Raw genomic sequence first — 12,526 nt, forward strand, 5'->3', positions numbered from 1 at the left:
CACATGCACATTGTTGTCGTTTTGACACAATGGGTCACAGGATGCACTGTGTGTTGTACATACGGACATAAAGAGGCAAATGTACTTGAGAATAACTATCAAAAATACTGCAAAGGAGCTTAAAGTAGGAACAAAGGATAGAACTATTATCTTAAAGATAATTCATCATTTTAAGTCCTATATCATTGCCATTTAGGACAGATATGTGATGATTGGGCTGACCTGCAACTGCCAAAACTGATTCTTAGTAGTGACATTATTAAAATGAAGGTCACTAACATAACTGGTTCATTACCCTGATACTAAATGACAGTTCACCAAATTGTTTGACGATACTGACCAGAGATTTAAAAGCAGTGGAATTGACTGAGCAGCATTCCTCAATCAATGTGCACTTCACTCCTCTAATATGAATCTCCCCATGTGGTCACTACAGCTGTAAATAGTCTTTTCTCTTTCCTATGAATTTTGTAGTCAGATCTTTTCCAAGACGACTTATACCCAGATACTACAGGCCCCGAAGCGGCATTAGATGCTGAGGAGTGGATTACAGGGAAGAACGCTGATCCTGTGCTCATCTCTTTGAGAGATGGCTACATTCCGCCTAAAAGCAGAGATCTTAAATTTGCCAAGAAGAACATTCTGGACAACAAGCCACCTCTCGGACCTCGACGAAGTTACTCCACTTGCGATTCAAATTTTTCTGTACGTATTCTGAAAGCATCATTGTCTTTTCATCAGCTTTCAGTTAACGGTCTGTCCATCAGTTAGTATCAGAATTAATTAGGTGGCAGTCGGGCACTACAGTTGATCTCAGTATCCCCAGGCTAAAGAGGAGGAAAAGAAATCAACCAGGGTTCCCATTCCTGACTTCAGAACCCTGAATCCCACTGGAAAGTCCATGTGTGGATATTGGTTAAGGATAGAATTGGGCTTGTCCATAATCATCTCTTCCCCCCCCTCTTACAAGGATGCAGGCATTGAAGATGTGTATTAAAGCCAGACAAGCCAGTTTGTGAAATGTCATGGGCCTAAAATCCATTTCAGACTGATGCAAAGAGCGTCAATTGCTTCATCCCAGGCCTGTTAGCCAGAATGGCCCCATTCTCTTTGTAAATAGCGGAAGATGAGGTAGCTAGTTTATTGTCAGGCCTTTTGGCGAATCACGGGGCGGGGAAAGACATCAGAGTCACAACCTTCCCATTGGCTTGGAACACAGCGAAAAGAAAAGAGGACAAATGGGCAGTCAGTCAGGTTATTAAACAAGAAACACGAAGTCCCAGACTCAGAGGTGGAAACTAAAGCAGAGGTGCAGGTGGTCAGTTTTTTGCAGTTAGGTGTATAGAAAGGAAGGTCAAGCCAAAAACAAGTAAGTTAGCTCCCAACAGGAACAGGGCACACTATTTATTATTTTTCGAGGAGAGGAGTGAGATTGAGTGAAGCAAGTAGAATTTTTTTTGACTCTGCATTCTGTAAAATAAAGTTTAATAATTCAGATTTGGCATTGCCTTATTGTGTTTCAGTCCATCTTTAGAAAGTTTGGAGAAGCACATGTGAAGACAAATGTGAAAGACACAATATCCAGTTCAGATCACACTGGAATTCCATTATCCTTGAGTTATCCTGTTGTATAATTAGATATTGGGCAGGTCAGGCATTCTTTTGGATGTAAGATGGGAATTACCAGTACTGCTGTGCCTGCGAGACTATCTAAGGCAGGCAAGCTCCCAACCAGTAACTAATCCAAAAAAAATTCCACGTCTAATTTTTAAAATTAATGTGGTGTTGCTGAGTGTACATTTGGTAAGATCCCAAATGTCTTGCATCAGTCTGAAAGGATTGTAGAGATATTTTAGATTGCAGTAAAGGTGGAGAAAGAGTAATTCTGACATTAGGTTTGATGATTCAGATCATTTAATTCAATCTAAAAGGATCCACTGAACCTAAATCCAATTAACTCATTACCACAGTCCACCTCTGCTGTGATATCTAATGTTGACTACACTGCAAGTTTGACATTTAATTTGAGTATCCATTGTTCGATTACAGGAGCCAGATTTTCTGTAAGCAGGTTTCTCTTTAACTTAATTATGCCTGATATTGATTCTCTTTCCTTTTTTGCCCTCAGCGTATAACCATGGAGGAACTAATGGATGAAATTAAATCACTGAAGGTGATTGTCCAGTCCCAGGAGAGACGCATTACCGAGCTAGAGAACAAGCTCTCAAAGTTCACCAACGGCACTGCTTAATTCTACCTGCTGCGCTAGCATGCACTCCAAGGTATCCGTGCTTCCTGCCAAGCCAGTTCAACTCATCATTGCCCACCCTGCCAACTCTGGTGGCAAATGATAGTAGCTTTTATAACAATCTACATAAAAGTATGCACATTCTAACTCCAGTGAGACAAGACCATGTGGAAGTATTTAATGTTTTGTTCTGGAGTTTAATTGAAGAATTCACGGGAAATGTTAAGAGATGTTTGGGAACTACAGTGAACTAAAAGTCATGCCACACCTGATCAGTGTTCCTGCATAAGGCCATGGACTACTATTGTTAGTGAGCATTAAGCTCTCCATGAGCAGATACCTTCAACATAAACGCCAGGACATTTCTTTGAATTGAGGGAGGGGAAAGGAATGTCCTCAACATGACCTCCAGCAGACCAGGTGGTCATGTCAAGGGCATCTGTTGGATTGTGGGAGGGTATAATCTGAACTGTAACTTTTTCAAGTATATGATTCACAAAACAAAGTAACTTTTAAACAATCTCCAGGCTAATTTTCTTACAGACTTCTTCAGCTTGTGGCTGCATTGATTTTTGGCAAGTAAGGTAGCTGTATCTTTGAGTTCTGCTCGGGTGTAATGAAATAATATTTAGTGGATCTAATGTTAAGTTCACAATTTGCACTGTGTAAGGTTGGGGCAATATCTGGCACTTTGTAAAAATGATATTTTATAGCATTCAGAGATAGGACTCTAAATACAAGCTAAAATAAGTGGATGATATGGTTTATATGGTTCATTGTGAAGCCAGTACATTTATGCTGTTAGTCAGTCCAGAAACAGAGATGTACAATGCTAGCAAATCCACAGGCCGTTCTCCGCTCATGTCTTTTATTTTATATATAAGATGGTTTGGTTTCAAGAAGTCTTCACCCATCAGAAATGGAAATCTTTAAAAATTATTAAAGGTGATATTTGGTGTGGTGTAGTGTACGGCACTGCGTTCTGGCAAAAAAGTGCTATTTTATTTTTATGGTGAGTTTATGCCATTTTTTTGCCAATTCTAGATTACAGTTGTTGCCCGGTGCTAAGATTTCTTTCATTGAATTTCGTTATCTACCAGCGAGGAGCACCATTTCTGCCAGTTATGTACATAATATCGTGGGTAGAACATTGACTTCCTGGTGTTCATAGGCACTTTTACCTTATAAAAGTGCAGCTGAAGGCAAATGTGCACTTCTTCCACACTTGGAAATATAAAAGGGATGATTTATCTTGTTTCGATACCAGCACAGATCTATTTACCCATGGGTCTTATTAAATGTAGCTGGATTCACAGTCCCTGCTTCTGGCTGACATATCGTACTCGGTGGAAAAGTAAACCGGGGGAGGGGTGGGAAAGAGAGGGGGAGCAGCAATGGGAGGCTGATATAGCACCACTCTCCCAAAACTGGCTCAACAATGTCAATGCACCTTGAGACAATAAAATCCAATGGGCTGATGGATCTCATGATTCTTGAAATCACATCCCTTGAGCCAACCAACATTACACAGACTACACTAGTCTTTTGCTGTTTTTCTCTCCCAATTAAGAATGAGATGCAGGTCAAAGCAAGAAGTGTATGTAATACATAAGAAAAGGAAGAGGGAAATTACAGATGGTACAGCCAGTGTACAACACAATCCTGTTTACAGAGTGATACATTCAGACCTTCTGTAAGGGGATCCTGTGCAGAGCTGAATGGTTGACTAACAGTAGTAGTCTACCACCTTAAGACATTTACAATTCTCGTGCCCTTTCCACATTGAGTTTACTGTAAGGTGTACATCAAATATCAGCGTTAACTATTCTCTCAATTTGTTGTTTGTGTTATGTTCTCATGCTGGTTTTAAATTTTTCTGTGCATAGAGACACCAATTGTAAATATATTAGTGTATCTTAATCCAACTATGAATTACCCGAAGGTAACTAGGCTTGTTTTCTTTTTAATGCAGTATTAGTGTGTTAATGATAAGTAACCATCTGGAAATTGAATTTTTAAAAAGGGTTCTAAATGCAGTAATATGTCCACATTCAAAGACTTCAGTGTTAGCCTGCTTGTTGTTGTTTTATTGGCGCCATGTAAGTGAAAGTCAGAAAGTCTCTCAGCAACTTTTTTGAAGGACAGTAGTTCATGTTATTTAAGATCTTGAATCATCGCCTTGCCTTATGTCATGCCAGACACCCCGTAGAGTGAAGAAGATTAAAGCTGGCTCTCTGTCTGACACCTTTTTATGTAAAGATGGGTCGCTAAGTGAAGCATAATGCAATTTTATTCAATTTCTGGGCACGCTGGTTATTAGCATCTCTGGATAATCTGCTACAAGATTTCACACCACCTGTCCAGATCTCTTAAAATGTCTCAAAATACTACACCTTGTCTGAATAGTAGCAGATCTCCATAATATAGACATTAACGATATCCCTGGAAATTTAAATAATGCTGTGGTGCATGGAGAGGTTTACCTTACAGATTAATCATCTGTGCCTTTTAGAGTCCAAATGACTGATTAAAATCGGTAGCAAATGTACATTAACTTCTCAAACCCATCCGGTCTGCAGAGGCTAATAGAACTGTCCAGGAATGTGACAGCATTTTGTCCTCTGGTACAAGGACTGGAAAGATAAACTGGAGAAGTCTTTGTGCCTTGTGTGTAATAGGCGGTTGAATGCCAGGAGTGTATTTTACAGTGTGTTTTCACCTTAATAGAAAACAATATTCAGCTGATGCTGTAACATCCCTCATCCATTATCTAACATCTGCCTTTGATTGTGAAGTCAAAGGCTTGGTTTAAGTACCACACATGGGGCCACTGAAATGAAACATTCAATAGAAAAGGAAGGCACTAGGGAGGTAGAATGAAAAGAAATCTCTGTTGAACATCTGCTTTGCCAAAGGTCTTTGTCGACAACCATGGCATGTTCAGTAGCTTTTACCCCAGAGTATTTTATGCTTTTTTTTCCTCTACCACCGATGGACCTGATGTTCACAATTGAAGTCAAACTTGGAGATTCTTTAATGTTTATAGCAGCACAGATAAAATTCATCTTCATTAGGAAGACTCCTTGTTTAAACTTTTCCTTTGAGATAATTTTAGGTCTCCAGTCCCCATGCTGGTTTTGGTTTTAAGTTGAGAGCTTGTTTAGATAACTTATTTTAATATTATTTTGAATGATACTCTAATGCCTTCCAATCTCTCACTGTATTAAGATTAAATCAGCTCAATTTATTATAGTGTTCTGTAATTTTAGCCATTTTCTGGAAATAGTCTGTACGCTGAGTGGATGAGTTGGGCTTTATTGGATGTATAAAATGTGAGTTTGATTACTTGCTGTGCAGGTGCAGTATTCTCCATGTGGGGCATAAATGACAGTTTGTGTCTACCAGTATTGTAATCCGTATGTTAAGAGGAGGCTAAAAAGGCCTTTATTTAAAGAAGGAATTCTTTCTTGATTATGAGAAAGATCTTGAAGACAAACCTGCCAACTTTCCCTCTGCAACCAATGTGATGCAAGTGAAGACATTTTCTTCAACTGATTACTCTAAGCATTAAGTGATTGTATGACTTGGTGAAATGGTTTCCATTGCATTTAAAGCTTTGTTCAGGTTATTGCTTCCAGTCATTGGAGAGGCTCACTTTTTATCCAAGAGTAGCTTTGACTTCCTTTAGATATTCCTTATTGCACCAGTTGAGCACTTGGTGTTGCCCAGGATTCAGGCATATTTGGACAGTCTCTTTCAATACAAGATAAATGTTTGAAATATCAAGTATCTGAGGAATATATCTAGTTTAGAAATAGGATAAGGGGGTTTAAAGATAAAAAGAGAAAAATTGGAAATCTGAAATAAAATCGGAAAATGTTAGAGATACACAGCAGGTCAGTCAGTATCTGAAAAGACAGATTACCATTTCAAGTGGAAACCCTACATTAACTGAAAAAGATAGGCAGGTGAGCACCAGTCAAAGCACTGATCAAAACACAGAGGGGAGGGGAGAACAATAGGTTGTGGGTCAAATAATTCTGACTAGTTCCGCAGCTAATAGTTTAATAGCCTGTGAACAATTTTTTGTAAAAAAACTTTAAAGTGCTGGATGATACACAACTATTGTCTCAGTCAGGTTATGGAAAAGCATTAGACAGACAAAAGGGGAGAAAAATAGAAGGAAGCAATGTGGAATGTGATTGGGAGGCACTGGCAGGAAAATGGAGGAGCCATGAGTGTTTAAGGTGCTATTCTCTAAATAATCAAGTACGTCAGTTAGTTAGATTAAAAGTTCTTTCTATTTAAGTGAGCCAAATAATCAAAATTGATGAGATTGTTAGTTACATTTTAAATTGATGGGATAAATGGGAGAGTTGGTGTTCTAGCAGATGAGATCGAGTAGTCTGCAGGGTTTTCTTTATCTCGAACTACCTACTAAAATAACAGAGTCAAATTGAAATTCTTTGTTGATCCTCTTAATAACTGGAAAATATCATAAAATTATGACAACTTGAAATACTCCAACTTGCAAAATAATTTTCACCTTTGTTTGTGCAATCCTTAAGTTTCACACAAACTAGTCTATGTGACTTTCAAAAATTATTTTATGTGTTGTAACATAACTTTGGGGGTCTCAATAAAGAGAACAGAAGTGCCAATATGGAAATATTGAAGAATTTATAGATCTGAATATTGTGCAAGCCTGATTTTTTTTAACCATTGGTTTTGTTATGGCTTACTGTAGAGCCATTTAAATAATTAAATACATTGTACATTATCAGCATCATAGAGATTTTCAGCTCAAATTCCCTATGGTTTTCTCAGCACAGGAGGATTGTTGTTTGAAGCTTATTATATCCAGGGTTAAAAGAGGCTTCTGAGCTTATCTATAATTTAGATGAATTTATACCAATTGATATATCTACTGACTTATCAACTAACAGTGGGTTTTAAATACGAGTCTGGAATTCCTTGTGCTCATGTTGTGATGTTGCTCGGTTGGCCTTTTCAACAACGTCATTGATTGTAACCAAAATGTTGGTGCTGTCAAAAGATACTTCAGATATTTTTTGCTCAGGCCCCTCCAAGTTCTTCCTCCGACATGAGACATCTGTGTCAAATAATTTTGGATTTCACTTTATGGTGGTGGTGTTATTGATGGTGGTTTTCAAAGTTACCCTTTTAATGGCTGTTAACTGGTGAAGGAATCTAACATACTTAGGCAGATTTATGGGATGCCTAATAGCTACCAGTGTAGCAATGATGTAAAATATCAAACTTCTCTTGTGCAGCAGAAGCCAGTGTACAAGTTTACTTTTATTCAGCTCAGTGTCCTACTTTAAGAGGCATCCCAAGTGGGCATATTTATTATGGCACAATTGGAGCTACGTACCATTGGGGACACCATATTACAGGATGCGAGCACTGTCTTAGGTTCCATCTCTAATCTCAACAAAGAGCATTTTTAAAAATCATAGGCTGGTAGTCAAGGCACTTGTATAATTTGTACAATGTATTCCAAAATGTCTGAAAATGAAGTCAATGCCTGTGTCTCTATAGTTATTGTAGATGATCTGGAATTACTTGGCACATTGTAAAGGCTTCACTGTCATTTTACACTTACTGCTATCTGTATAGTTATTACTGTAATCGTACACACATAAGCTGCATCCCAAACTTGAACCAACCTGGGGGAAAACACATCTCATATCGACCTCACCCCCAAGAAAATACACATGACCGTAAAAAAGTGTGGCCTATTTACAAGTTAATACACTAACCCTTTGATGACTGAAGGACTTTAAACCAACATCTTTCATCATATATTTTTCTAAAATTATAAACAAATTCTGGTTATTAAAATTCAGTGATAAAGTATACACACATTACTCATGGCTCCCTCTATCCAGGATATAATCTTACATAAGTGGGAAGCTCTAAATCTGTGTCCAGGCCCACTGGTGCAATGATACTGCAGTCTTCAAAGGGTGATGTGTTTTATTTTCAGAAATGGTGAAATCTTTTTTTAAAAAAAATAAATCTTTTTGTGTGTGTTTTTTTTAAAACCTATTCCACTGTAATTTAAAAGCATCACTTATCATCCCTTCTGGACAGTAAATATCTGTCCTTCAGTTACTGTTCTCTGGATTGCAGTATAGCGCAAAGCCCATGATACTAGTGCTGTGTAAGAATTTGATGTAATACAGTAACCTTTTGCATGAGAAACTTCACAATGTAATCTGCCATCAGTGTAAACAATCTGTAACAATTGTGATATATAAAGGTGCCCTATCATGCATTTTATTGTATTATAAAAGCAATGTAAATGTTACTAAGAAATTGAATGTCATCTTATTTTCCAAGTTAAAGGAGACAAGTACACATTTTGTTCGCCTAAATAAGCTGCATCAAAATTCAAATCAGCAAGACAGCAATCTGTTTAATATCTCTTTTCCCAATAGGCCTGTGGTCAGTGAGTTTAATCAGAGGACATCAATTTAACAGATTTGTAAAATTATTTTCTAACTTTTTTTAAAAAAACAGGTAAGACATGACACTTTTTTGAGACAAATCAATTTTGCCAAGAGGTTTGAATTACAATATATTAGTTGACTGGTACAGACCTCATCAGGTCAATTTTGATTTATCAGAGGAATAAATGTCTTAAGCAGGTTTAAGCTTGATTAAGAGATTTGACTGGATAAATGTTCATTCAATACTGATTTACTGCCAGTAGGTGTCGCTAACGGTTTGATAGATACTAATTGTAAGCTATGAAAACGTGCATGCTAGAGACACCTATTGGTATTAAGTGACTTTGCAAGAGAGCAGATATTGAAGACTTCATGTGGAGCTATTAAGCAGCCACTGCATACTGAGAAGGACAGAAATTAACCTTAATTTTTCATCCTTGTTCATTTAAAATCCAAAATTTGATCTCAACTATGATTTGAAAATTGCATTGCAGCGAACGCAAATAGCTTTGCACCTCACTGAGCAGGACTTGATATTATCAGAGTGGTTCTTTAGAGGGTTCCACTGTACGGCCTATGTAGGCTGACAAGAAGGATTACTTTATCTTCCAGTCATTTGAAAATGTAAGTGGAATGTATAATAATGTAATGGTTTGCAAGTCTTTTCATCTTTTTAAGAATTTTCCATTTGAGGTTTTTTGGCAGTATCACTTTCCAGTATCCTTCACAACAAATGGATTGCCTCTTGACTACATTTGTGTCGCACGTGACGGACAATCCAACACTCGGGCCTGCATTGTTCCATTGGAGTTTGCTTGTGTCTATTGATCTTAAAAAGAACTAAACAAAATAAACAGTCTAAAATTAGATAGATGTGTGGGTTGGTTTGTTTTCAGTTCAGAGGTCTGATTCTAAACTAATCAGGGAGGATTCTGAAAGCAGGCTTTCCAGGGCAGTGTAATGCCTCTGAATTTTAGTATGCTCAGTGCCAAATAGGGGGATAGATGCAGGGTGTAAGTTTATGAGGTAAAGCGTGTTAAACAGAGGCTGTGGCATCTCCCAGCGGGAAGGAGGGGAAGTTGGAGGCGAGAGACATGTATCCCATGGTCATTAATGGTGAGCTACAGGGCGTAAGTGGGGAAAACGGGCTGTGCACCTGTTCTTTAAGCTGCAGAACTGTGAAGCCAGGTTGATGGAAGAAAAAATTACAGAAAAAATAGAATCTTATAGCCTCATTAAAAAAAATAACGATTTTGCAGTTAACTGGACATCTGAGGTCCCAATGTGATTTTTATTGGCATGTGACATAAACAAGTGCATTGTTCTTAAACAGCACAATGTTTTGGATGGTTTTCAAAATAAATAACGGCAGTGAATAAAAACGCAGGTTTGTTCCAGTAACTATGAAAATTACCCTCTGAGAATAAGAGTTTGTGAGGTTTTTCAGAAATCTTTTTCTTTTTCCCTTCCCCTCCCTCAGACACACTTGGTTGGGAAAGTCCACCTGTCCATCCCGGAGCTGTGTGTGCACATTGTTCATGTGTTCCTGGGGCGATGTGCCTTGAGATGCACTTGGGTGGTGGAGAGAAGAAATAACTCCCTACCTCTCTATCCCCTCAGTAAGATTGTTGGAGGGGTGAACTTAATGGAAATATTAATAAACATTAGGTGAGACTCGGTCTCAAACTTGAGTCTCCATAAAGTTCTAGCTGCTGTGCAGAGTGTAATAAATGGATCGCAAAACAAATTCTACTTCTGGCATGTCATTTTGTGGGATACAGAAACTAGTATTTAGAGACAGGTACTCTGGAAAAGAAGTCCTTTTGGAGGGTCCTTAATATACATTAGTTCATCAAGAGAATCAAGAATTACAAGACATTCTCCTGTAACGTTCTGAAGTAACAACTCCATTAGTCAAAGAAAGTCAACTGAACAATTGAACTCAAGCCACACAAAGACATTTGCATTAGAAAATGTTAAGCCCTGTCTACATTTTAATAATTTATTTGATAGGAACATTATATTTGTTTGTTAAAAAACAATGATCGGAATGACTAATGCGATGTCTTTATATTCTGCCAATTATTATTATACTTGATGGGAGATGATGGATAGATACTGTTTCACCCAGAAATTTGATGCCTACATCTAAATGGCCCAGTTTCAATACTTCTGTAATATTTCTTTGCAAATTGGGAATGATCATTAGAATAAGTTGCAATGGAGCTTCTAACCCCCAGTCTAAACGTGATATCTTCATCACAGCTGGATGTACTAAGATAATTTTAGTGCTGCTAATAGGGAGCTGTGCTCGTAGAGAACCTGGCGGGAGATTGGGCTACAACAATATAGCACCAGTTCTCTGAGCAGCACTCCCATTGAGTGCAGCTCGAAGCTGGAGACACAGGATTTCTGAATTTACCCTTTACTTCCATGTGAAAAAATGCAACTCAGTGTCTTGATAGACATGCCCTGTCATTTCTAAATAGTATATTGTATTAAAATGTATATATTGTTTTTAAAATTACCCTTAGAGCTTTGTAGCAAATTAAAACTAGCTTTAGTCATTTTCTGCAACGAGAGAATTGTTATCGTAGAGCTCACGACTTCCTCCCCACTGGAGAATACTGGTCTGGTCCCATGGTGTTTTTGGTTTGCAAGGGTAATTTGCAGATTATTGTGATGCTGAAAAAGAGGGATTAGCTGTTCAAAGGGTATGTCACCTAATATTTTTATGGCTTGGAAAGTACATCTTTTTAACAGAACTAAATTGTTTTGGATATATGGAAAGTGGTAATGTCAATTGATGAGACACATCCTGAAGGATTAAGCTTGTACTTCTTTGTAAACTGTAAGTATTATATTGGTCTGGTGGTTGTTTTGTAAGTACACAATAGATCAGGCAGTTATTTATACATTGCCACACATGAATCAAATTTTGTTCTATAAAAGTATATAATTTGAAAATAAAATATCAAAAATTAAATATGATGTCTTTTAATACATTTATTCATGCAGATACAGATATGACTTGGCACATCACAGCAGTCACATTGTTGTGCCTGTATCAGTGTAAGTCTTGAAGTGGGCTTTAACCCATGGTTCAGAGGTGAATGGAGCAGTGATGAAGCCTTTATAATAAGGCATTTTTTTACAGCAGCAACTTCTGAATCAAAAATGTCCCAAGGCGCTTCAAAGATGTAAGGAAAAATGGATGTCGAACCAAAGGAGATATTAGGAGGAGTGACCCAAAGTTTGGTTGATGAGATGATTTTAAGGAGGGTATTAAAGGAGGAGAGAGAGGTGGAGAAGCAATGGGATTTAGGGAAGGAATTCCAGATCGTAGGGTCTGGATAACTGAAGGCACAGCCACAAATGGTGGAGAAAAGGGGAGAGATTATACAAGAGGAACGGGGAGGAGGATTTGTCGGGCTAGTTACAGAGATAGGGAAAAGTGAGGCCATGAAGGGATTTAAACAGGATGAGAATTTCAAATTTTGAGGCATTGGGTACATATTGGTACACGAAGTACATCCTGTGGATTACCTAGTGACCTACAACTTTTCTTTCTATAATAAACATTGACAATATGGCGACCCCACAAATCTACATAGTTAAAAGTCTAGTGCTGCCCATGGGTTGCAAATAAGCTTCTGTCACAGATAGAAAGTACTCGTAGTGCAAAAAAAAACATGATTGGTTCAATATTGTACTGACAAAAATAAAAATCACCAGTTGCCACAACGCCTTCCAGTCTCTGCTCCTAGCTCATTTGCTCCAATTTCATTTCTCACCTGAGTAT

At 37.9% G+C, this 12,526-nt stretch overlaps 1 protein-coding gene across 3 annotated transcripts in view; it reads left to right on the forward strand.

Moving 5' to 3' along the window:
- LOC137344962 (coronin-6-like) overlaps positions 1-11,710 on the forward strand; it is a 212,250-nt gene extending 200,540 nt beyond the window's left edge. For all 3 annotated transcript variants that reach the window (XM_068008264.1, XM_068008265.1, XM_068008263.1), the window contains exons 10-11: positions 475-705; positions 2,129-11,710. In XM_068008264.1, the coding sequence (XP_067864365.1) occupies positions 475-705; positions 2,129-2,251 (354 nt within the window). In that variant the 3' untranslated portion in view covers positions 2,252-11,710. The remainder of the gene's footprint in view (positions 1-474; positions 706-2,128) is intronic.
- Positions 11,711-12,526: the final 816 nt, after the last annotated feature.

Source organism: Heptranchias perlo, chromosome 28 (genome assembly GCF_035084215.1).
Source record: "Heptranchias perlo isolate sHepPer1 chromosome 28, sHepPer1.hap1, whole genome shotgun sequence".
Lineage (NCBI taxonomy): Eukaryota > Metazoa > Chordata > Chondrichthyes > Hexanchiformes > Hexanchidae > Heptranchias > Heptranchias perlo.